General features: G+C 40.6%; 1 protein-coding gene across 1 annotated transcript in view; it reads left to right on the plus strand.

Moving 5' to 3' along the window:
* The window catches only part of EMB2737 (embryo defective 2737), a 390,042-nt gene that overhangs the window by 195,517 nt on the left and 167,064 nt on the right, over positions 1–27,461 (plus strand). The window contains exon 6 of the mRNA XM_089378363.1: positions 11,696–11,755. Within this exon, the coding sequence (XP_089234489.1) occupies positions 11,696–11,755 (60 nt within the window). The remainder of the gene's footprint in view (positions 1–11,695; positions 11,756–27,461) is intronic.

The following is a 27,461-nucleotide window of genomic DNA, read 5'->3' on the forward strand; positions in this document are numbered from 1 at the left end:
GTAAAGAAGGTGATCAAGAAGGACTAAACAAAGGTGAAGAAGACCGAAATGCTACTGTTCTATAAAGGACGAAGTTGCAGAAGACTGTGATTCTGTGAAGGTTGAAGTTGCAAATGACTGTGGTTCTGTGAAGGTCGAAGTTGCAAAGGACAGTGATTCTGTGAAAGCCAAAGTTGCAGAGGATTGTGATTCTGTGAAGGCTGGAGTTGTAGAGATGCTATTATGATTACAAGTATGTTACTGTGATTCTATATGCTACAGAGAATCGAAATATACTATTGTGGAAGACTTAGTCTTTGATTGAGAATCACTGAAAGGTTAACATGGAGGGAGGGTTGACTTGCTTCCTTGTCATGGTCTTGAGTCTTGGATATCTCACTTGATCAGATTCTATAAGAAGAGGATCTTTTGGGTTTTCCCCATTGTGGGGTTTTTCCTTGGCATGGAGCCTACATCTTGTGTTCTGTTGTTTCTTTGTGATCTTCATGTATGTTTTGGTAATTGTTTGATGACGAAAACATAATAAGACTAACAAGAAATTTCACAAGCAATTATCATGAAAGAGAAATCCTCCCTAATATGCAAGTAACTCGATTTCTCAACATTAGATGGCCTCTAGCATCCAAAAAAAATAATGCTACAACAAATACCCACATATCTTCAAAATCGTTGCCGATCTTGGGATCTTTGTCATTAATATCACCCTCTAAGCATTAACATAAGATAGAAAAAATGCAGCGTGTCAAGTCAAGATTTTGTTTGAATGATAGGTGCATTTTTAGCAGTGTTGTTAAAATCGCGATAAAATCGCGATTTTATCGGAAAATCGCGATTTTTTCCTCTGCCCGATCAAATCGCGATTTTTATTCGTAAAAATCGCCACTTTTTTTTTATACCGATTTTTATCGAAAAAATCGCGATTTTTTCAAAAAATCGCGATTTTTAAGGAAAAAATCGTGGGGGCTTGGGACAGCATAGTTTTATAACTTTTTTTGGGTTTTTTCATGCAATTTTTTTGAAAGAAACAAATAATTTTTGAGTGGGGCAACTTAATGATCAAGTCTATGCCCTAGTATGGATATGCTATTCATGGTAATGTTAAATTCTTAAAGTAAAAGTGACATTCTCCTTAATCTTCATTTTCATCCTTTTACTTAAATTTTTAACATTACCATGAAATGACTCAGGATGTTTGAGAGTGGTTCCAGCCTCATTGGATTTCATATGGAGAAAGTAGAATTTTAGATTTCATTTAAAATCCAGCAGACTTATCAGTTTTTCAGGATTTTAGGATTGGGAGATTGTAATGTTTCGAGGTGACACCATCCGCCCAGCCTACCCCTGCCACCAGTAGAGGACGTGGTCTACCTCCTATAGCTCCTACTTCTAGTTCTTCAGCTTCTAGAGCACGTCAGACTCCACTGCCATTTCCACCAGCACAGGCACCAGCTTCTACATCTAGAGGGAAAGAGAAAGCTGTGCCATTTTCTCGCAAGAGGGGCAGAGGAAATCAATAGGATTAGACTTTCATTTTATTGTATATGACATTATGACATGATGAGATACATTATCATATTTTTTGTTGATATTTTGAGGCTGAGTTGGACTTGGGACTCAGGACTTACTATTCAGGACATGATTCAATGTTATGTGTGATTTTAGCGCTAGAAATGATATTAAACATCTTATATATTAGTTTTTTTATCATATTTATGTGTCAATGTATTTATTTTATGTTGTAGATGGTTTAGATATTAAAAAAATTGAAAAAAAATGAAAAAAAATGAATATTTTTGTGCCAAACGATTTTTTCCCGCTTTTTTCCGATTTTTTCCCGATTTTAACGATTTTTCCGCTTTTTTCCCGGCGCCGATTAAATCCCGATCGCGATGTGTGCAACACTGATTTTTAGTAGGGTCATGATAGAGGAGTTCGACAACCAATGTCACTAAGATCAAGGTAGATAGAGGGTTTGGTCCTCTTGATTAAATACGAGTTCCATATGTTGAAATGTAACTAGTCTCAGTCTTCATAATTGTTCTTGAGTCATGACTTGATGTACTTGTCAAAAGTAAAGAAAAGAAAATTTATTTGTAAAAAGAAAAATTGTTTATTGAAATGGATTTCTTGCCCATCATGTTGTGGTCCTAGGTCAAAGAACCCATTGAGTGCTCTAGGGGTCTTGTTGACAAGTCAATAGGTCAAGATCATGACCTACTAGCTCTTGAAGGGCCCATGTTTCAAGAAAGAAAAGATGTTTAATGTAAAAAGTCAAGTCTAGAAGCCTCTAAGTGATGGGGCGGCCAACCTTCTTCATGTCGGTCTAGAGAGGCTTAATTCACCTCCTTAAAAGCAAAGAAAAGGAACTCACTATCCTTATTTAGATACATACAACAAGTTTGATCCATCTGATCTATATGAAAAGAAGAAGAGATCTGATCCCGCCAATTTTAAGGAATGAAGAAGAAATTTTGTAGAGGAAACTGAAGAAAGGAAATCTGTATTTGGGCTACTCAGACGTGCGAATTTGTTTGAGGAACTAGGGTTTCGTCAGTCATCATTTTGCAGATAATTGATTTGGGTTTTGTTTGGCTCATCACTTGAAACGTTTGGTCTTGGGTCAAGGTCATGGTCTTGGAAGTCTTCATTGAACAGATTCTATAAGGAGAGATTTTGTGGGTTTTGTGAAAATTCCTAGTCTCTAGGAACCCTACTGCAACAAATTTGAATCTACTTCACCTACTTGATTTTAAATTACATTCATTAAGTTATTCTTTTGAATACTAAAGCAAATTACTTCTGCAGCCTACACTATTAAATATTTGATCTCATGAAACAGAAAACAGAGCAAAGAACAAGATACATAGGAAACACTTATTTTTGGACACAATGGTCCCCGAAAAAACCCAATGCGGGAAAACCGATGCAGTACTTCTGAGGGTTTATTATTGTGCAAGAGAAATATATGAATACAAATCTAGGATGCTCATCTAGCAATCCTTTACAAAGGAAATACTGGCAGAAAATCTGAGTGAGTTTTACCTCACTTCACCTGGTAGAATTCTGGATGATCCGACACATGACTGGCTAACCTCGACTATTTCTGCGTCACCTCTTCTGCCCTCTGCGTCAGCCTTCCCGACTGTTTCAACAGTTCTCGACAGTTCCAGCTGTTCCTGGCAGTTTCGGCTTCTGTCCTCTACGTTAGCTTTCCCAGCTGTTCCGACAGTTCCCGGTAGTTCCCGCTGTCCCTGATAGTTCCCAGTAGTTCCTGTTGTTCCTGACAGTTCCGGATTTTGCCCTTTGCGTCATCTTTCTCGGCTGTTCCGACAGTTCCCAATAGTTCTGGCTCTTCCCGACATTTCCGGCTTCTGCCCTTTGTGTCAGCTTTCCCCGCTGTTCCGGCAGTTCCTAACAGTTCTAGCTATTCTCGGTAGTTCCGGCTTTTGCGTGACAAGCAACTTGTTTGCTCTACTGGCTCTCTCCGCCTTTTTGTCTGTATTCTTCGGAAATTCGTTCTCCCTGATTCTCACTACCCCTCTGTTGCAGAGTGAGTACTTAATTCGAAATCCTTAACAAGCCCTATCCTAGGAATCGAATTCTTGATCAATTCGTTCTCTCCTTGTGTATTTCCAAATGAACCCCAAGCCTCCATTTTATACTTTTGCTGTTGAGTCTTCAATGACCGAGATTAAGTCTCTAATCAACGGCTAAGATTAAAACATGACTTGATCTGCCTTCTAGATCATTCTCACCCATATTTTGATTAATACCCATTAATATTTTAATTTCCCTAAGTTTAGACTAAGAAACTCCATTAAAAATATTAATTATTTTAATAAAATATAATCTGGGTGGAATTTCACCAAACGGTTTCTGGTTTCTTTAGAACTCACGTGCCTTAGTCTCTCCACCAATTTTCAAGGCTAGAGCATTTCCGATGCTACCAAAATCTAACAGGTTTTCCTCTCTAGGAGAAGTTTTGGCCCTGGTTAGCAGCCTACATCTGGTGTTCTTGTGTTTGCATTGTGATCTTCTTATTGGCATGTGTCTTGATGATAAACATAACTAAACAATGATAAAAATATTCTGATCTAAATCACAAGAAAATGTCAAGGATAAAAGAGAAATCAATTTAAATAAATACTTTAATTATCTGCCCTAGATTTCTCAACACCATACCCTAGTACATGACAAAATCCAATGGAAACATTGCAATCCCCCGAATCCCGAAATCCTGAATAACTGATAAGTCTGCTAGATTTTGAGTGAGATCTAAAATTCTACTTTCTTCATATGAAATCCAGTGAGGTCAGAACCACTCTGAAACATCCCGAGTCATTTCATGGTAGTGTTAAAAATTTAAGTAAAAGGATGAAAATGAAAGATAAAGGAGAATGTCATTGCCCCACTCAAAAAATCTTGTTTCTTTGAAAAAAATTGTATTTGGAATGTCTTTGCGAATTTTTTTTGCAAAGAAAGCCAGGGACCAAATTTCTTATTTGTGGTAGCGCGCTCTTGAAAATCGTTCCCAAATGAAAGCGAATTGGTAGCGCTCTTCATGAGCATATTCGAGGGGGGTGGGGCGCTCCCTCGCAGCCCTGTCATGATCCCTGGTATGGGAGCCCTAAGATTGCTTTATTGAATGATTGATAAGACAAGTTTTGGGCCAATATTCTTGTGTACTCTTGTTAATTTTGCCGTTGATTTGTTCTGCTATGCAAAGTTGTTGGTTAAGAGTTTCTAGTGTGTTTATGTGCTGAATCTAGTCATAAACCAGATCTAGGGCTTATGGAAAATTAACAGTTTGACCAAACATTGAGGGATCCTTAGCAGCATGTGGAGGCTCCTAGGAGCACATACAGGCGAAACATGCCTTTGCAAAAGTTTCCAATCTACATGGCATTGATGAGTAGTGTCATTGAAGTAGTAGACAAGGAAATCCATGGTGAAGGATGATGCATGGGACATTGTGCCAAGATTGGAGTGAAAGCTAGTTCTGCTAGTTTTGCTAAAATAACACATTGTTCTATTTTTGCTAATCAAGATGATGATGAGGATTATAAGATATGTACTTGTCATTAGCTCATGTTTTATCTCATTTTTAGCACGTATAGCCACATATAAAGGCTGATTTTGGATGTAAAGCCTCATGTATAATGGTTGATTTTGGATGTAAAGCCTCATGTATAAAGGCTGGTTTTTGAATCTTGGTTGTACAACCTCATCTATAATGGATAATTCTGGATTTTGAATTATGTAATCATCTATGAGAGTTAATATAGACTGGGATTCCCTTATAAAATGTCATTTATGTGTCTCATTTTCTTTTCTTGCATGATAATGCACTATTAACTTACTTCTAAAAAAAGTTACGTACATACATAAATACTTACAAACATATTATGACATTTCACACAACGTTTCCCCTTTTCGGGGGTTGCATTTCCAGCCCTACCCGTTTCAGAAACTTCAAGACGTTTCAGCGTTGCATGCAACTTAGGTCTAGAGATGTGGAATTCGTCCAAAGGACTCTTAACCTTAGCAAGTTACTTAAGGAATTATTAAAGTAATTGGCTTTTGTAAGAATAAGTGAGTTAATCAAATGAAGTGCACTGGTTATTTGCATTAGTGAATTAGGTGAATCTCAATCATTGATCTCGAGTAAAGTTGAGATCTAATGTCAATTGTCAATCACTTTGGAGATTAGGGTTGTGGATTTGGTCATTAACTCAAACTTATAAAAGGAAGGCTAGGGTAAAAGAAAAGACAGATCAAGTGAGCACAAGACATTGAGATAGTGAGATCTCAGTGATTGGGGGGAGAAGGACATTAAAGTGTGTAGAGTTCAGAGGAAGTGTTGATTTGGGGTAGCATCGGATGTGCTATAGCCATGAAAATCGGTGGAGAGGTTAAAGCACATGAGATCTCCAAGACCCAGAAATGGTTTGGGCAGATTCTTCCCGGTTTAGGAGATATTAAAATAATTAATATTTTTATTGGAGTTCCTAAGTCTAAACTTAGGAAAAATAAAATATTAATCCGGTATTAATATAAAACTGGGTAAGAAGGTTTTAAAGCACATGGATCAAGCCAAATCTAATCTTCGCCATTGATTAGAGATGTAATCTTGGTCATTGAAGGACCAACAAGAAAAGTATAAGAAGAGGCTTGAGGTTCAGTTGGAGAAAACACTAGAGCGGGGTTTTCTAAGTAAAGTCGAATTAGTGATCAACAACCAGGGGCATTGAGTATTGGACAGAGAGGCAAAGATAGTGTCGAGAGACCAGCGCAGAAGCTGAGAGGTAAACGCAGAACCCAAAACAGCCCACGCAGAGCCCAATAGAGACAACGCAAAGGCAAGAGGGCCCGCGTCATCCATGCAGAGGGCAACAGGAGTGACGCAGAGGGTGCCAGAGGCTGCGCGGTGCCTCAGAGGGCTGACGTAGAGGGTTCTGAGGCTGATGCAGAGGCTAGAAGGGCCAACACAATGCTTTAGAGTTGTTAGAGAGGGTTTCGTCGGACATGTTTTCTAAATAGTTGTTTCCGAATAGAGAGGTATTACTATCGGTTATCTTTTTTTTGTTTGTTTGTTAGTTTCTGTTGGGTGAGCCAGTTTGGCACCTAGTTGTAGTCAAGGATATACTGCATAATAATAAACCCTCAGAATTGTTGCACCGGTTTTCCCGCAGTGGGTTTTTTGGGGACGAGTTGTCCAAAAATAACGCTGTCACTTGTGTGTTTGCTATTTCTTTCAGTTGTTGATCTGTGGATGGTTGAGACTGTATTGTGTTTATTTCGATGTTTATATGTTTAAATAACTTGTTTGTAATTAACAAGTAGGAGAAATAAACCAGATGAATACAGATAAAATTTCTAACGGATAGACTTAGAAATTTCCACATGGTATCAGAGCGTAGTTACAAATCACAGGAGAGCTGAAGACATTAGCTGAAGCAGAGCATTTATAGCAGAAAATAGCTGTCTCGAGTTACAAAAGCTGTTCCTTGCAGAAAGCGACAGAATAAGGGTTGACATAGAGGGACTGCGTCATCAGTCCAGGCTAGAGAGATGCCAGCGTAGAGGCTGAGGAGGGCAAAAAAGGGCTCACACAGAGACCAAGAGGGTTGACGCAGTTGGCTGGGGTAGCATTTTTGCCAGTGTCGGGATTGCGCAAAGCCTAGAGGCTTAGTCCTTAAGTTGCTAGGGCATAGGAAGTTGTGGGTAGTTTGCGGGGAGTGAAGCTGGTGGGGTGCTGTGGGCAGAATAGTACCTAACAGGGCAAAACCAAGGTAGAGGGAGTCACTATCGAGGTGAATTTCTAGCCAAGGAATCCGGATTAGTGTTGCAGGTGCACAAAAGATCGGAGAGGTGCAAATTGATGATTGGTAGGAGGATTTCCAGAAGGGAAATCGAGACTTAGAGGGAGTTGAATAGAGAAATTCCAGGCAGGAAATAGAGAGACTCGGCAGGAGTCGAAGAGAGAACTTCTGGAGGGAAGTAGAGAGACTTGGAGGAGTCGACAAGAAGAGCAGAGAGATGGCCATGAATGGACTGAGGGATTAGGACAGGCTGGACGGGGCGTCCAACTTTGTGTTCAGGAAGGCTAGGATCCTGTCTGTTATGTGTGCCATGAGTGCTCACGTACCTCTAGAGAAGAGGCAGGGAGACATTGAGCTATAGTTAGGAAGACTATAGGCGATGAGGGGCAGGATCCTTGAGGTACCCAACCTCTTGGATTATACCTTGCTACAGGAGCCCCGAAGAGATAGTAGCAGGACTAGCAGACGTTGGTGGAGACAGATGCGGATGAAGCAACCGAGAGTGCTACAGTGCAGGAGTCATCGAGCAGTGCAAGGCTAGCAGGCTGCAGCAGTGTGAGAGGCACAGAGAGTGTTGCAACAGTGCAGGATGGCACAGAGAGGTTTGCAGCGGTGCAAGATGCAGGGAGTTGTTGCAGTAACGTAGAGGCCGTAAAGGGAGCACTTGATAGCAGCAGAGGGAGCTTCAACATCGGTAGTGTTTCTAGCTTGACAGGGATGTCAGTAGTTGGGTAGATCAGTTACTTACTTTTGAGTAACTGTGTTGCAGTGCAGTAACAGTTGGCAGTAGCATGATGCAGCATGATGAGAGGGGGTTGCAATGAAGAGAAAGGACCAACAACAACATAGATGTAGAGGGAGCTGCCGTATGGATGCAGCATGATGAGAGGGGGTTGCAATGAAGATGCAGTGTTGGAAGAAAGGACCAACAACAACATAGATGTAGAGGGAGCTGCCGTATGGATGCACCAGTGGCAGTGGCAGGGCCATGGGCAGCAGCACAAGGTGCAGTAGTGAAGAGGATGTTGGGCGGGGAGGCTTAGCATTAGCACAGGTACTAGTGCCATATAATTAGGGTAATGCTTAGTGTGCAGTATTATTAGAGCAGAGGTCTCGCTAAGAGGGAGTGTTGATTTGGGGTAGCATCGGATGTGCTCTAGCCATGAAAATCAGTGGAGAGGCTAAAGTACATGAGATCTCCAAGACCCAGAAATGGTTTGGGCAGATTCTTCCCGGTTTAGGAGATATTAAAATAATTAATATTTTTAATGGAGTTCCTAAGTCTAAACTTAGGAAAAATAAAATATTAATGGGTATTGATATAAAACTGGGTTAGAAGCTTCTAAAGAACATGGATCAATCCAAATCTAATCTTAGCAATTGATTAGAGATGTAATCTTGGCCGTTGAAGGACCAATAGGAAAAGTATAAGAAGAGGCTTGAGGGTCACATGGAGAACACACCGGAGTGATCAGTCATTCGATTTACTAGAGCGGGGTTTGCTAAGTAAAGTCGAATCAGTGATCAGTAGCAGGGGCAGTGAGTACTGGGCAGAGAGGTAGAGATAGTGCTGAGAGACTAGCACAGAAGCAGAGAGGCAGACGCAGAAGCCAGAACAGGCCACGCAGAGCCCAACAGAGACAACGCAAAGGTCAGAGGGCCCGCGTCATCCACGCAGAGGGCAATAGGGGTGACACAAAGGGTCCCAGAGGCTGCATAGTGCCTTAGAGGGCTGATGCAGAGGGTTTTGAGGCTGACGCAGAGCCCAAAAGGGCCAACGCAGTGCTTCACAGTTGCTGGAGAGGGTTTTGTGGGACAGGTTTTTCTGAATAGTTGTTTCCGAATAGAGAGGTATTACTGCCCGTTTTTTTATTTTTTTATTTGTTTATTCTTCTGTTGGGTGAGCCAGTTTGGCACCCAGTTGTACTCAAGGATATACTGCATAATAATAAACCCTCAGAATTGCTGCACCGGTTTTGCCGCATTGGGTTTTTCCGGGGATGAGTTGTCCAAAAATAACGGTGTCACTTGTGTGTTTGCTATTTCTTTCAGTTGTTGATCTGTAGATGGTTGAGACTGTATTGTGTTTATTTCGATATTTATATGTTAAATAATTTGTTTGTAATTAACAAATAGGAGAAATAAACCAGAATACAGATAAAATTTCTGACGGATAGACTTAGAAATTTCAACAGGAAGAAGAACAAAAGGCAACAAGGGAGAAGGATCCAACAACCAGCAAGATTGAAGTACAGGTTTTGAGGGTTTGTTCAGTTGAAGCATGGAAATAATCTAGGTTTTTGCTGTTTGTATTTTTCCTTAGAGGGCCATTTTTCCTAGTAAGGGAGCCCTTGTATGTTGAAGATATTTTTTTAATAAAACAACAGATTTGAAGGGAAGAATCTATGTTTGTGCATGTGTATGAGATTTGTGCTATTTTTGGTTTTGCAGTTTATCTTTTATCTAACTGTTAAAATTTCAGCGGTGCTTTTATTTAGAATCTGCATTAAATTTAGTTTTCAGCATGGTAGTTACTAGAAAATAAATTGCTAGTAGCTGGGGTTAGAAATTAACGTGGATTCTCTCATTCCTTTATATATATGAGAGGTAAGTGAGGCCATCAAAACATTTGTGGGCCCTAAACCCTTATAAACAACCTACAAAGCCACAATTAGGCTCACACATGTAGAGTGCCACACACCAAGGGTACACATGTCAAGATGGTGTACACAGGCAAGGCTCCAATGCAAGGGAGGTCCATGAGATGTGTCGAACACTGCTCCAATTCTCCAAGGACTCTGAAAATCCTCCTAGGCCATGTTCTCCAATGCATCCACTGCCCTTACATGAACATTGTCACAACCTAGGCATCTGCAAGTAAACTCCATATCTCCATCCAAGCATCCAAGCTACCTGATGTTGTCTTGGGCTCAACACCACCCTCCTAAGTGCCAAACACTCTTCCTCTGATGCAGGACATTCTTCGAGCAAGCAACTTCCTCCATGTGGCCAACATGTAGAATGTTACCAAGCAGTCTGAACTTTGAAGATCTCCAATGCCCATGGAAGAATGTCGTGCAAGCATCATGCTAAGGTCATGGAATCACTGAGTAAACCATCTTCGATTTGCAAGTCCATTACAAATCATCCATGGTCTAGTCATGCACCTTGTACCCCATATCCTTGAAGCACCCCCAAACATGCTGTAGACTTGTTTGGAATTACAATGAAAATTAACACTTACGCAAAGGAAAAGATACTAGCAGAGCAGTCTATAAGAAATTGTGTATAAAATTCCTGTAGCTTTCATCCTGTTTGCTGATTTGTACAACACCCAAAGTGACATTCTCATGACTCTAGAGATGATTGTCTATTAATCTAGGCTGCCTGCACATGTTTGTAATCACTCTCTGCTGTTTTAATTCTCAGGTCGATTTCTTTCCATATGGTATTATAGCATTCACCAGCAGGGGATCATAACTTCTCATTATATGTCCTTTTACTGGTGTCATACCTTTCTAGGGAGTGTAAATCTGCCCATCAACAGTCACAACAGCACACCTCTGTAACCTGTTATGAATGACCTGCCTCTGTCTCCTTCACAATAATTGAAGGACCAAGGACCACATATGTTTGACAGGCAAACCCATGCCCTATTTGCCGTACTATGAGGGTGCATTTTATGAAACATATTAGGTACATCTACTGTTAAAGAGCTCTTTATGCGCACTGGTAACAACCTCCTTAGCAGCATCTCTATCTTTTGCCAGAAAGCACCACGGAAAACACTAGGACTCTGGCTGAATCAAAACTCTTTATCAGTGAATATATCTGGGGCAAATTTTATGTTAATAATAGCTTAGGTGGTACAATATTTTATTTCATTTAACCCATGTCCAATCTGATTTCACTAATCAGCTAACTGTCTGGGGCAATCGAGAAAAATTAGCTTTTATCTGTTGTTTTATTCTAAATCAATTGCTAGTGGTGAAGTCTTATAAATTATAATACTGCTTTGAGTTTTGTTTCTGCTTAAGTGTCACTCTGCAGCTACAAATATTTAAAGAGCAAATTATTTCTTGTCTTCTCTTTTAAATATCAACCCTTAACTTTCTCATACGTATAGGAAAATTCAGTATATGCTCATATATATATATTATTTTTATTTTTATTTTTGTTTCACAATTTTCTATCAGTGTTGGATCACAAATTTCTAATATTATCTGAGTGAAACAAAAGTTGGATAACTATTACAATTAATAACATTAACATGAAGTTGATGTGCTATTTGTTAACATATGCTGGGTTTGAACTTGATTTTTGTTAATTTTGTAATTTTTTCATTGGTTTAAATTGATTTCTGGCTTTTGCAGTTGGCTGATGTGCCATGGAAAACGTGGGATGTGTACAGGAAGACTGATTATCCTTGTGAGGTGACTAGTTATTGTAGGCCTTCCTTCTCTAGATTCAAGATGGTGTTATGTGTTTTTTCAACTTCTAATGCTCATCTTGGTTTGCTGATAAATTCTATTCAGTGTTACATAGGCATATTATAAAAATGATCTGGATTCTTTATTGAGATTTATTTTGTTATGACACCCAATTATTACTCGTCTGTATATGTTATACAACTTTGTGTAGTATTGTGCCTGATGGAATGCTGTAAGTAAAACCAATATACAATGGATAACTGAAGTGCATATTTTCAAACTATAAACAAATTCATCTTCCTATTGGCCTTTTGTAAAGTTCTGTTTAAGATGGTTCGATAATAGAATGGAATCAGGTGTATGACCAGTGCATTTAAGTGCAGTACACACAGACCTGATCTTCCGTATGTACCATACCTAGGGATATTGAATTTGGGCTGACAAAAGGCAGTGGTACTAGTTAAAAGTTCTTTCTGATTTAACATCAAGAAATGCCCAGTTCAGGTCTAACAATTAAAATTGGCTATATGTGGCCGTTAAGATTTTGTGTCTGAGTGAACACTGGAAGCTGAAGTGGAGAGAGAAGATTCATTGATCTGGTAAAAACATTAAAGAATTCACATATAGGGATGGCACTGGATTAAAAAGATATAAAAGTACATGATGGATTTCATGGACATTCTTCACTTAACACTATATGATGGAGGATTTGTCTAAAACAAAATTCAAAAAGCATGAAATATTTTGCCTTTTCTTTGCTGTTTGTCCCTCTAAATACCAATTGAGTCTGCTATAAATACCTAACATTAGTCATTACTAGAAAGGTGTCATCTAAGTTATTACCTCTACCCAGCAGGCTCCCCTTTGTCCGGGCCTTTCTGTATAAGACAGCAGCATACTTGTTGTTGGTGATTGATGATTCAGGCCCCTTTGGTCCTTCTTGTAGTGATCATAGCCCCAAAACTTTAGTGTGATCATATAAAATGTAGCGTAAAACCCAAAAACACGAGACAATAAATAAACCGTAAGAAAGATCTCTTGACAATAAAAGTTAGAGAGGGGGCAACCTGCTGTTGATTTTTGTAACTATAGTCTGTCTTTATAATGTATAATTGAGTCATTATGTATTTGTAAAGCACATTTGAATGCTAAGGAGTGTTTTTGTTTTTTTGGAGTCAAAGTTCCATTGTGATTTTCAAAGAGGCGAACTTTAAATTCTTTAAATTTAAGTTTTGGCTCCAAAAACTAAGGTCCGTCTCCTCCTAGTCAAGTTGGCACTCTTGAATGTTCTAGACGGCTCCATAAGATTAATTCGGTTTCCTGTTATCCATGATTTTGCCAACAGTCCTATTGACCACATTTTGTCAACAGTCCAAGGAAGCAGAATGCAAGGATATGAAGGAATTTTATCAAAGTTCAAAGCCATTAGCCAACACCATTTGTATCATTGTAAACCCAATTTCTGCAAGTTATATTGTAAACGATGCTAGTATGGCCTTTTAATTATGTAACAACACCAAGGTAAGCCTTTGATCTTGGCAACGAATTTCATCCTACGAAGTTTTTTAATCTCACCGAACTATGTGTGTTTCTAAACACAGATAATCAGAGTTTTCTTCCAGCTTAAACCCTAAAGCTAGGTTGGAATCTCTTGACAAGGTCTTAGGTGAGTCTTGACTCCTAGTGTTATATTGAGTCTTTTGTAAAAGTGTGTTTGGGAATAATTTAAGCACATTTGGCTAAATTATTTTATTACAAACACACTTGGTCTACACTAGATCATATTGTGTTGCAGAATTGGGTAATGTCACGGGGGTCTATGTGTAAAGGTGTATTCCCCGTTTGAGGGTTGAATAAATTGTAATATCTTGATGTAAAAAAAATTTAGTGCATGGTGGGCTAAAATATTTGAGGGTGCGAAAATTATTAATCCCCGCTAGTGTCAATTAATTAGTTTTTCTGGCTAAATTAAATAAAAATTCTAAGCCAGAAAATTAATTAATTTTGAGTCAAAATAATTATGGAGAAAATAATTTCTCTCCAAGTACAAAATTCGGAGGTCAAAGAGAATTCAATTTTTGGAGGTCCCCCACCAAGCGAAAAATGGACATTTTAAGAAAAATTGAGCCCTTGGAGTCTGGACCTTAGTGGTTAAGTCAAAGTCAAATTTATGAGGAAATTATTCCAAAATATTAATTTTTGGATTAATAAAAAGTGGGTTTTAAGAGAAATTCGAATTTTTCCTCGAAATTAAAAATTCGATGGTGGAGATCAAAAGATGATCAAGTCATTTTCGACGGTGAGATTAATTTGACGAGGATCAAGCCAACTAGCTGTTATTTTCCACTTGGAGGGGCTTCTTTATATAAAGAAGCCATTTAGCTTCTATTTTCCCATCTTTGGATGATGTAAAATTTTGTAACTTTGGTATTGAGCTGCTGCTCTGATGGGAAGATTTTGTATCATCATAGAAAGACGTTCTGGTTTAGTTCATGTTGTTTTTCTTTCGCTGATCTGTGGTATGTGTTAGCTGTGTGATCTTATTTTGGGCTAAATATTTATTAATAATTGTTATTTCATTTGTTGGTGATAAGGACATTCTATTGATATATTCTATCTTAGGTGATTTGATTCACTATATAATCTAACAATTTTTTTGAGAATATAATAGAGATTTACAAGTACGCTACCCTTGGGCTCCAAGTTCTCAAACTATGGGGAAAGGCTGACTATGTTTGGGCTTTAAGATTTCTTTATGGTATTTGATTTTGAAGGAGGGTTATAGCCAATATTTATTTTTCGAAAATAATAAATATACTCATCCATTGTTGTTTATCCAAAAATTATGTTCTCCAAAATTTTTAAATTTTGTAAATATTGAATATTTGTAAATTATTTCTAACCTATTTGTTTTGTAGCAATTGGGGTTTATTATTTTTGGGGTTTTATATTTTTGTATATATATTTGGGGTTTGACATTTTTGATTCATTTGTGCAGGTGAACTTCAAGTTGCTCAAGAAGATTTTTGCTGGGGTTTTGAGACAGAGCTAGGCCTAGGAAGGCAAGATTTAGCGTCCATTCATCCTCCAGGCCCAGTGTGATGTTCCCACTTAGCAATATTGAAATATCAATCTTGACCAATCTTGTTTTATTTCATGTTTGCACTTAGGAGATGTGGGTTCAGAGGTTGCACATGAATTGTGGGATTAAGTGGGGGCCCAAACATTAGGAAGGAAGGGAAATATTGTGGCTTTAGTGGAGCATGGGGGCCACCCCATGGAGAATTATGACCCACATGTGGAAGACACTCTCATTGGAGTGAAGTTGGTGGGGAAAGTCGAGCTGGGCCCACATGGGCATCTTGGAGGCTCTCTGATAAATAGAGCAAGAGGCACTGATTTTGGTCATTCATTCATCTATTCAGAAATTGTCTTTGACATAGCACGCTTGCGCTGAAGCCAAGTTTGTAGTGTTGTTTAGCACATGAGTGTCTCCAAGCGGAATTCTCAATCCTTGCTTTGGTGGTCTTTGAGTGCTAGCCCAAGGAGGGAGCTCTATCTATACCAGTTCGTACCAACAATATGGATTGTGAGTTTGTGGAGAGGATTGGCAGCAACAGCGCATGGAATGTGCAATTCTTAGAGGAGGCACGCTTGGAGGTTGAGGAGTGAAGGGAGTTAGAGGCTGAAACTTGAGGTGGAGTTCGGAGAAGTGTTGTGGGGGATTTTACAACATTTTGGTGGAGCAACAAATGCAACATTTTGATTTGGAATTTATCCAGGATAAAGAATTAAAGGTATTACAGACTCGTATGCATGGATGTGCCTATGTTACTTATGCAACAGATCAATAAGATTGATAGAATACATAGACACTGAGGCAATCAGAGAAAACATAATAGTCAAACATGTAAACAAAATAAGTTTAATAAAGAGTTCACCCAATGCTCCTGGGCTACGTCTCCTGGTCCAGCGTTTCAGTGGTGGCCTCTCTATTATGTTTTGAAGCAGAGTTTTTACAACAGTGAGCTTGATTCGAGAATCACTTAAATAGAATGAAGTAAGTAGGAATGGAGTGCACAAACTCTCCTTGCTGAAACTCAACCTCTGAGGGTCACAGTAGTATGACAGGCCTATGCTGAGGAGTTTGCTTGAACCTCTGAAGCCTTCAATGGAGTGCACAGACTCTCTGACTCTCTTTGGCTCTGTCTAGCTCGACTTCTATTCTCTGTTCTCTGCTATTAGCTTCTTGCGTCTCTGTATGTGCCTCTCTATGTTGCCTGTTCTCTGCTTCTGTCAGTTCATGGCTTTAAAGCCAGTCTGTTCTTTGACTGCTTTTTTCCGCTTCCCGGTCTTCTGGTTTCCTAAACTCTATCCGTTCGAATTCCTCTGTTTTGCATCATCATCACTGGGTAACGCCTCGCAGGGAGGTGGCCACCTGTTTCCCAGTGAAATGGGTGTTAGATTCTTTGAATCATTTTTCGAATGGCCATTAATTCCGTTTGCTTCAAGATCACCTACAAATCACGAATCACTTGCCAACTCATCATCCTCGTCAAACTTCAAATCCCCTGTCATCTTGCTTTTTGACCTGTCAAATCCGGTTAGTCATCGGGACACATCTCCGCCGTTGATCTGGGCCCCCCAAATCTTACGGTCATCCTTCATATCAGGCGGACAAGTTGCATGGTGTTTACCCGTCCGATGCGGGCGGTTTTCTCTCTCATCTGCCGGACGTGTGTCGCTCAATGTGTGGCATCGAGCGGGACTCAGTCAAAACTGCTTACTGCCTCGAAGCCTTTCGATATCCTGCCGGTTTGGGGAATCCCGCGCTACATAACCGAAACATTTAATTTTTCCGAGTTTTATAGCGATTTCGGGTCCGGGCGCTTTGGGGCTTTCCTTCACTAAGGGGGATGCCCTGCGATACGAGATTAGTGCTTAGTGCAATCACGTATCAGAATCCACCTCTGTTTCCTGAATTAGTCTCCGGTTTTGCTAGTTTTGTGCCATTGCGCTTTACCATGGGCCAACGGTCTGCGCACTCGACCGAGGGTCCTCGTTGCTCCGCTCTAGCCACAACTGCAACTATTACGAGGACTCCTTCTGATAGCTTTGACTTTTCTAAGACTTGAATCTTTTAGCATAATTTGAAACAGTGACGAAAACTTGGAGAGTTTTTTAGGATCCAATTCGGATCACGACCTTCCCACTGAAAAAGCTTTTGGACCACCAAAAGTTGGTTTTCTTTCAAGCATCAATCAAGTGAGGGTATTGTTTCCTCGCTTGCTCAATTTCTATCCATTTTGCACTACTTGGCTTTGAACCTTTGAGTCCGATCCTGAGGTACTCAACATTCCCTCTGCGTGTAGTTCTTACCTTCCTGTGCATAACTATATCTTCCTACAACTCATTAAGATATTTAGGTAACAGTCATTAATAGAAGGCAATTGACTCTGCTCTTCGGGATCTTCAATTAATGAAGGTTTAAATAGTCTCAAGCTGTCTGCATTAACAATTGAGTAGATGTGCATGTAAGTTAGTAGATCAAGGCGAAAAGCATTCTCACCAATTTTCTCAAGTATCTTGAAAGGTCCATACCTTATTGGCTTTAGCTTCTTACCTTCACCTTGTTCGCCAACTTGGAAACTATGCTCCTTCCAATGCTTGTCATGCCTTGCCTTGTACTTGGCTTGGCTCTTTTCCAGCTGTTCCTGTACTGCCTGTTGAATCTCTTGGATTTGTTCAATGAACTTGGTTGCCTTGTCCACATCACTGTGTCCATCAACTGCTATGTCTTTACCAAAGACAAAATCGAAGGGAGACCTTGGTGTGAAACCAAAACAGGTCTCAAAAGGAGATCCCTGTGTAGAAGAATGTTTAGCTTGGTTGTAAGCATGCTGCACATAACATAAATGTTCATCCCAAAGTTTGGGATGCTTGCTGCAATAGCCTCTGAGCAATTGGATCATTGTCCTGTTGACCACTTCTGTCTGGCCATCTGTTTGCGGGTGAAAAGCTGTGCTCTTCTTCAACCTGGTGTCCATCAATTCCCACAAACTTGACCAAAATTTCCCAACAAATCGGGTATCTCGATCAGATATTATGGAAGTGGGTAATCCAAAATGAACGCATACATGCTGAAAGAACAACTTTGCAGTTTGTTTAGCTATAATCTGTCTGTTACAAGGTATTAAAATACACATTTTGCTGAAACTATCCACAACAACATATAAATAGCCATGACCTTTTCGAGATTTAGGCAATCCTCCAACAAAGTCCATGGAAACACTTTCCCAGGGATGAGAAGGAACTGGTAGGTGAGTGTACAAGCCTAGTTTTCTATTGCTGGGCTTGCTTTTAGCACACATGGTACACCCTCTTACATATCTAGAAACTGTCTCATTCATTTTTGGCCAATAACAAAATCTTTGCAGTTGTGCAACCGTTTTACTTACACCAAAGTGACCTGATATTAGAGAAGTGTGTGCTTCTCGAATTATCTTTACTCTTTCAATTTGTGGAATGCATAGCTTCCCACAATGATACAAGAGTTGGTCCTTCACATGATAATTCAATTCTTCTACTCGTTTGCCTTGACTTAAAGTTGCATATACATCTTTAAAATCTATATCATGAGAATATTGTTCAATGTAGCTCTCATGCAATACTGAATTATGCTTAAATATAGTAGATGCATTTATAATTGGTCTAGATAACATATCTGCAACTTTATTGTGTATGCCCTTTTTATATCTGATGACTAAATGAAACTGTTTTAGAAAACCCATCCATTTATAGTGTCTTGATTACTGCAACTTAGTTTGGGAGTGTAGATATTGAAGTGGTTGATGATCAGTATGTATAACTGTCTCTTTTCCCATTAAGTAATGTTTCCACTTTTTTATACTCTGTACTTATGCATAAAATTCTTTATCATATGTGGGATAGTTAACTAATGTAGAATTAAATGTCTCAGAATGATAACATATGGGTTTATCGTGCTGCATCAACACTGCTCTCATGGCATAGTCACTGGCATCTATTTCAATCTCAAATGGTCTTTGAAGATCAGGCAGTGCTAGTACTAGTGCTGTACTAATATTTTCTTTCAAGGTGTCGAAAGTTTTCTGCTATTTGCCTCCCCATTGAAACACCTTGTTCAATCCTGTTAAAGCATGTAAGGGAGCTGCAATTAAGGAAAATTTAGAAATAAACTTTCTCCAATATTGTGCTGCTCCTAAGAAGCTTCTAACTTCTGTAGCAGATTTGGGTTTAGGCCAGTTTACAATGATTGCAACTTTAGAGGGATCTATCTTCAATTCACCACCCCTTACTATATGTCCCAAATAATTCAAAGATGTTTTGCCAAATTCACATTTTGAGAGTTTAACATAAAAATTTTCTCTTTCCAAAACATCTAGTGTCTTCTTAACATGCTTTAAATGTTCTTCCCACATTTTGCTAAATATAAGAATGTCATCCAGATATACAATAACAAAATCATCAAGAAAAGGTCTGAGTACATCATTCATTACTCTCATGAAAGTAGCAGGAGCATTAGTTAAGCCAAAAGGCATAACTAGCCACTCATACAATCCCTGCTTTGTTTTTAAAGCAGTCTTCCATGCATCTTGCTTTGCAACTCTGCCCTGATGATATCCACTATGTAAGTCTAACTTGGAAAAATATACAACTTTTTTCAACTGATCTGATAGATCATCTATGCGAGGAAGGGGATAACGATTTTTGATTGTTATCTTATTCAGTGTTCAGTAATCAATGCATATTCTCCACGAGCCATGTTTCTTTTTCACCAAAACAATTGGAGACCCACATGGTGATGTGCTAGGTCTGATGAACCCCTTCTTGAGCAGCTCCTGTACCTGCTTCTTGATTTCGGCATTCTCTAAAGCGGACAACCTGTACATTCTGATGTTAGGCAATGGAGCATCTTGCTGCAAATTAATATCATGCACTATTTCCTTTTTGGGTGGCAGAACTTTAGGTTCTTGAAGCAATACATCATATTCTGAAACAACTTTTTCTAAATCAGCTTGCTGTTTAGCATCACAACCCTCAAATACATTGGTTTTATCAGGTTTCTTTTCCTTTTCAACCATTAGTAAAAATTGTTTGCATGAATTTACAATTCATTTCATCTGCCCTGAGTTTATGAGAATATAATTATTCTTGAGCTTATGAGCTCTTACAATATATTCAATTCCATCTTTAACGAGTAGATACTTGTTCTCAGCGCTATAGAAAAGAGCTTTTCTATCATACAAGTAAGGACTTCCTAAAACAATTCCACATATATCCAAAGGAACTATATCTAACTCAACCTCATCTACAAATGGTGACCCAAACGAAAACTTAAGTTTACATTGTCTAGTCACTTGTAGCTTTGCTTTATCACATAGCCAACCTAATGGATATGGTTTCTTGTGAGGTGTGGTTAGTAATCCCAACTTCTTTACAGTTGCTTCAGAAATTAAATTTACTTGTGAGTCACTATCAAACAAAGTATCGATATTTTGATGATTGGAAATAATTCGAATATGAAAAAATTCACGTCTTATTCTCTCATTTTCTTCATTATTAGTAGATTGAGCAGAATTACTAGTAGATGCTTCAAAATTTTTACCCTTTATACATGTGGTTGCGATTGTTGCTTCATCTCCTAAGTCTGACCCCAAATCCTTTTGAATAGCTGCAGTGGTCTTCTTCTTCTTGCCCTCGAACTTCTTAGGTTTCAGCTCCAGATGCAGAATCCAACAGTGTTCATCATCATGCCCATCCTTCTTACAGTGAGTGCATGAAGACTTGCTTTTCTGTACAGTGTTTGTCTTCCTCTCTTTCCATTTCTGTTTTCTTTTCTCTTTATTTTTGCTTGCAGTGGGTTGGGATGATCCCCCAACTTCTGGGTTCCCATTCTTACTTCTAGTTTCTAGATGCGTAGCCTGAACGGATACCTCATCTATGCTAGTGGGATTAAACATGAGGATAGTGTGCTTCATGTAGCTGTGTAGACCACCTATATACTTCAACGGAGTCTCAGGTGAGTCTAAAGAAATTCCTAGAATCAAAGTTCTTTTCTTAAATTCTTGGGTGTATCCTTGTACACTTTGCCCTTCAGTTTGCCAGCTCATCATGGCTTGCTGCATGTAGGCTAGTGGATAGAATTGTCTTTTAATTGCAGAAACAAATTCACTCCAGACAGAAAGAATCTTACCATGTTTCTTCATGTTAGCTTGTGTCCTGCCTTCCCACCATACCAAGGTAGTGCCTCCAAGGTGTAGGCTGGCCAGTTGAATCTTACTCTTGTCTAAGTCAATGCTCTGCACTCTGCAATAAACATCAATCTGTCTGATCCAATTATCCAGCTTCGCTGCATTCAACTCTCCATCATATATTGGTAAATCAAATTTAACATCTAATTTAATCAAAGATGTATTTTTATTTTTATTTTCAGGGCTATTAGGAGGCGTGAAACTTTTTTTTTTCTTTCCCTTTGCCTTTAGAGTGGTCATGGAGGAGAGATTCTTCTACTCCTTTGTCTTGTTTGGAGCTTGATGAATCTTCATCTCTATGTTTCTTAAAGTCCCTATACATTTCCTCCAGCATGGATTTCAGGGTCATAAAACTATCCATGAATTGGGGGTCTGATTCCAAGGGATTTTCTTTTGACATTTTCCTCTTAGAATAGGCTTTTTCGATTTCTGGGTTAGTTTCAGCCAATTCTCTTTCTTCTAATTTAAACTTTGATCTAGTTAGCATTCAACAACAAAATCTAGCACAAGCTTGTCTAACCTTACTAACCTAGTTGCTCTGATACCACTTGATCTGGAATTTATTCAGGATAAAGAATTAAAGGTATTACAGACCCGTATGCATGGATGTGCCTATGTTACTTATGCAACAGATTGACAAGATTGCTAGAATACATAGACATTGAGGCAATCAGAGAAAACATAACAGTCAAACATGTAAACAAAACAAGTTTAATAAGGACTTCACCTAATGCTCCTGGGCTACGTCTCCTGGTCCAGCCTTTTAGTGGTGGCCTCTATATTATGTTTTCAAGTAGAGTTTTTACAACAGTGAGCTCGATTCGAGACTCACTTAAACATGATGAAGTCAGTAGGAATGGAGTGCACATACTCTCCTTACTGAAACTCGACCTTTGAGGGTCACAGTAGTATGACAGGGCTACGCCGAGGAGTTTGCTTGAACCTCTCAAGCCTTCAATGGAGTACATAGACTCTCTGACTCTCTCTGGCCCTGTCTAGCTCGATGTTGCCTTCAGGTCAGCTCGACTTCTACTCTCTGTTCTTTGCTATTAGCTTCTTGCGTCTTTGTATGTGCCTCTCTGTGTTGTTTGTTTTCTGCTTCTGTCAGTTCATGGCTTTAAAGCCAGTCTGTTCTTTGACTGCTCGTTTCCGCTTCCCGGCCTCCTAGTTTCCTAACCTCTGTCTATTCGAATTCCTCTATTCTGTGTCATCATCACTGGGTAACGCTTCGCACGGAGGTGGCCACCTATTTCCCAACGAACTAGGTGTCAAATTCTTTGAATCATTTCCAAATTGTAGTTAATCCTGTTTGCTTCAAGATCGCTCGTGAATCATGAATCACTTGCCAACTCATCATCCACGTCAGACTCCAAATCCCTTGTCATCTTGCTTTTTGACCTGTCAAATCCGGTCAGTCATCGGGTCCCCTGGATCCTGCGGTCGTCCTTCATATCTGGCAGTAGTTTCAGAGCAGATCCAAGAGAGAGCAACAACATATTTGAGAAGGATTTCCTATTGTTTATTTGGGCTTTAGCTAGCTTGCCTTGAGCAAGCTCACCTACTCTTTCTAGCACCAAATTGTACCCTCGTATGTCTTAATAAAATGGCTCAGATTAGTGCAGTTCATGGAGATTTTTGGTTGTTAAATGTGCTGAGAATTTTTGTATGTGTTTCTGCTATGTTTGCTTGTTTAACATTGTATATTTCTATTACGAATATTACAGTGGTATCAGAGCATGATTTTGGCTAGCTTTGGGTCTAAATCACACAAATGCTCAAGTGTTATTGTGGATTAGAATTCCAGAGGCTAAAATACTAGTCCCACATTATTCTACATATTGAACTTATACCCAAAAATGTCTTAGCAGGGGAAATTTGAAAATGTTACTAGGAGCATTGAGACACTGGCGGGGCTTCTCGAAGAGTGGTTGTCAGCAAGGGCAACAAGAAGAAACAATAGTTATCAACTTGCAGACAAAGGAAATAAGAGGAGCATGATTGTTGAATGAAACACTAGTAGCAATACTACAGAGACGAAGATGGGAGGTGGAGATATTGACGAGATGAGAGAGAACATACCCCTGGAGGAGGGAGTTCATCTAGATACGTTCCAGCCGGTTGAGCATGAGGCTAATGGCACATAGGAGAAGCACATAGATACACCTAGTGTGATGCAGGAGTCACCCATGTTGGTGTTTCCTTTGGTAGCCCGAGTAGATAGATTGGATGAGGCAATTGAGCACACATCCATTGATGAGGCATCCCGGTCTATGACAAAGCTTTAGAATGATAGCCACCTACAATGGACTGATGAGCATGTCTTGCATGTTGGATTGTTTGTGGAGGAGCAGTTGGATGTTCATGTCGAGCCCATGATGGAGGAGGATGTGCATCCATCCTTTGGGCTAGCCATTGATGAGGGGAAACATAGAGACCACATGTTGGGATTCCAACACAATTTGCTTCAGAGGTGCATTGATAGGATCTACAGCGTTATCAACCCACCCTTACGCATTGGATTGAGAGAGGCGGAGGTTCTACACATACCAAAGGGGATGACCAAGTTAGCAACACTATTGGGTCACGCTTGCCCATTGGAGAGAGGGAGGCAAAGCTACTTAGTCAGATCTCATATGTTGACCTGGATAGCGGGATGATACCATCGGAGTTGCACAAGGTGCAACATCCACATGTCGGGGTTGTTCTATGTGCGGGAGTTTGCACATTCGATCCCTCTCTTGGGGTTGGATGGCAAGAGATTCTAAGTTGGTACCCAGTGGAGTGGACTGGACTCATGGAGATGGTCATAGTCTAGAGTAAAGCTCAGTGGGAGCTCTTAGACACCGAGGGCACCGGAGGCCCAAGTTGGCATTGGGATCTAGGTGGAGCTCCCTATCCAATATTAGACATTGGGGATGGCTATGGCATTGATGAGGTAGTCGACCCAGTGGCTGAGCACATACATTCCCTATGGAATTCCAGTCGGCATTAGCAGACAAACAGTTTGTGAGCAGGCTCCATGGATTGTATTGGCATGTTGGTTGCACATGGGTTCGCAAGATGATTAGCATTCTCTAGCAGGAGCTGGTGGGAGGAGGTGGCATGGGTAGGCCACCAGACCAGGCATTGTGTGGAGACCATGTTCTCCCATTGGGGTATTGGGAACAAGAGTCACTGAGAATCGACACAACAAAGATATCCCCTCTGGCAGGTGTGGAGTTAGGCTGCTCAGGATTACTAGGGTAGATGAGGAGGTGTAGATCACTTCGTGGCTGGTGTACTAGCAGCGTGGTGGTCGCATGGGCACATATGGGATTCCCTATGGTACATGGGGGCATGGCATTGAGCATTGTTATCTAGGGGTGTATGGAGTTGTGCCAGAGAGTTTAGTGCTATGTAGAGGAGTGTAGGGGTACATACTTGTGTGCAGCCAAGTAAGATGATGCACAACAGGTTGTCAGAGTGTTGCCGCCAGAGAGATATCATGATGAGGGCGTCATGCACACCGTTGGATTTGGCACACTTAGATTTGGAGAGCGAGTTGATCACAGAGCCGAATGTGAGCTTCGATTTACCACTCTCCAACATTGCATACTGACACAGGGGACTTGGATATCATCTCTTAATGCTCTTGTCACGAGAAACAAGACCCATGAGGTTCATTTGAGATGGTTGGATGGGACATAGTGCATTGGGAGAGGGGCTTTCCAGTTGTGGCATATGGTTAGAATGTGAGTCGGCGGATGCAGGCTTGGGCGTAGTCCGATCTCCTGCAGAGGTAACACTTGCACCACCCTTGAGCCCACACTCAGGGTGATACATGATCCCCTTTTGGTGAGACATTCCGAGGTGTCTTTGGAGCATCTACAATGGTTGGTGGACCTTGCTTACAAGCAGATGTTTAGACTTTGGGAAGCATTGGGGAGCACTTTTAGGAGGCAGGATGATAGATCCCACTGTGTGGTATGGCCAGCGCAGGGCTGTGTCGCACGCACCAGATTGGTTCATGATGTATGGAGTTCATATATTGATTACATGCAGGGACCTGAGACGTGGTGCAAGTTGGTTCCATCAACTGTTAGGACTATGTTACAGTCGTTTTGGCTGTGGGATTTAGGGGTTTGGTTGGTCGATTGGACACTCTGCTTCATGGTGAGTGGGATCAGGATGGGGGATGACCCAGCTCACCCTTGGTTTGACATGTGGGGGAGCATTGAGGCCTTGATCACATGGCAAGGTTGGTTTTCCTTGTTATCACTACAGATCAGGGTGAGTGTTGGATGGGTAGGAGGTGACATCATGGAGGTGCTTGGTCCAAATGCGTTGGGACTCCATAGATGTTTTGCCATTAGGTCCCAGGAGAGGTGGATACAACTTGAGCATGAGGGGTAGACTGTCATGATCAGAGTTGCGCAACGACAACGTAGTCGCACACTTTTTAGACTAGCGTGGGATTTAGGCATCATAGGACTTGGCAGTACAACTACCCTTAGGAATAAGCTGATGGGATGAGCTGATTTCTACAGGGGAAGATCATTAAGATCTTCCATTAGGTTTTGGTGATTCATTGATGGCATGGGGGACATCATTAGCATGGCAAGTGGGCCAACAGGATAATACCAGGAGAAGCTCACGTGCTCGAGATGCTATCTCTGTCGGGATTGGGTGGTATCTTCGAGAGTATACTCCTGGAGTGCATGGGATGGCCTACGTGGTAGGACAACTTCACGAGGAGTTGGGCATAGTGCCACATTATCATGATCCCCTACTCATTGATGGTATACAGGGGACTTCTGATACTTATACCGGGTAGGATAGTGAGTGGAGCGAGGGGAGCTTCAGGTGGGATAGGATGGCTTGGGATCCTGGTATTGAGGGATTCTTTCATGTCAGGACAGTGCAAAGGTCAGGGACGAATTAGTGGTGCATCTGGGACCCTAGCACATTTTTGTAGTGACAATGGGGAGCAACAACTAGAGAGAGCATTGTTCGGTAGTTGCTTGAGGACAAACAATGTTTTGGCAGGGAGGATTGTGATATTCCCACTTAACAATATTGCTAAGGGAAATATCAATCTTGACCAATTTTGTCTTATTTCATGTTTGCACTTAGGAGATGTGGGTTCAGAGGTCCCACATGAATTTTGGGATTAAGTGGGGGCCCAAACATTAGGAAGGAAGGGAAATATTGCGGCTCTAGTGGAGCATGGGGGCCACCCCATGGAGAATTACGACCCACATGTGGAAGACACTCTCATTGGAGTGAAGTTGGTGGGGAAAGTCGAGCTGGGCCCACATGGGCATCTTGGAGGCTCTTTGATAAATAGAGCAAGAGGCACTCATTTTGGTCATTCATTCATCTATTCAGAAATTGTGTCTTTGACATAGCACGCTTGAGCTAAAGCCAAGTTTGCAGTGCTATTTAGCACACGAGTGTTTCTGACTGGAGATCTCAACCCTTGCTTCGGTGGACTTTGAGTGCCATCCCAAGGAGGGAGTTCTACCTATAACAATTCGTACCAACAGCAGGCAGTGCGAGTTTGTGGAGAAGATTGGCAGAAACAACACAGGGACTGCACAATTCTTAGAGAAGGCACACTTGGAGGTTGGGGAGTGAAGGGAGTTAGGGGCTGAAACTTGAGGTGGAGTCTGGAGAAGTGTTGTGAGGGCTTTTCCAACATTTTGGCAGAGCAACAAACACAACATTTTTTATAGGTTACATCTTCTGCTTGTGGAGGAGGGCCATGCATTTGGGGGTCAATGTTGGAGCGTCAAATCTAGGACAAATCCTTTCTAGGTTTATTGGGGTGAGGCCAAGATTAATTTGGCAGAATTTTTTGGGCATATTTTTGGGGTCAAACAGGGGCGCCAACTCAGCCAATAGCTACATTCCCTAGGGGAAAATTAGGCCGAAATTCCAAGGTCAACATTTGGCCAGTTCCTTCATGTGTTTTTGTGGGTTATTGGTGGAGAGCTCGAGGTTAATTTCCTGGAATTTTCTGAGCATCTGAGGAGGCCCTAACAACAGTGCTTTGCGGCCAACAACATATTTTCTGGGTAGTTTCAACGTAGAGCTAGGAGTGAGCAACAACATACTTGAGAGGGATTTCTTATTGTTCATTTGCGCTTAGCCCAGGTGCACTCTTTACAACACCACATTGTCCGCTCTTATCTATTAATAAAATGGCTTAGATTAGTGCAGTTCAGGAGATTTCTGGTTGTTAAATATGTTGCAAATTTTTGTATGTGTTTCTGCTATGTTTGCTTGTCTAACATTGTATATTTCCATTAGGAATATTACACCCAGTGTCCAACATTTCTGCAGTGATTTCTGGTGATTTTTGGCATTGGCAGCGTTTGAAATTTTTTTTTAGGCCTAGGGCCTAGCTGTCCAGCCCTTCCAACCCTAGCCGTAAG

The sequence above is a fragment of the Pinus tabuliformis genome, chromosome J (assembly GCF_031772625.1).
Source record: "Pinus tabuliformis cultivar Carrire ecotype Pingquan chromosome J, CPIR1, whole genome shotgun sequence".
In the NCBI taxonomy this organism is placed as follows: Eukaryota; Viridiplantae; Streptophyta; class Pinopsida; order Pinales; family Pinaceae; genus Pinus; species Pinus tabuliformis.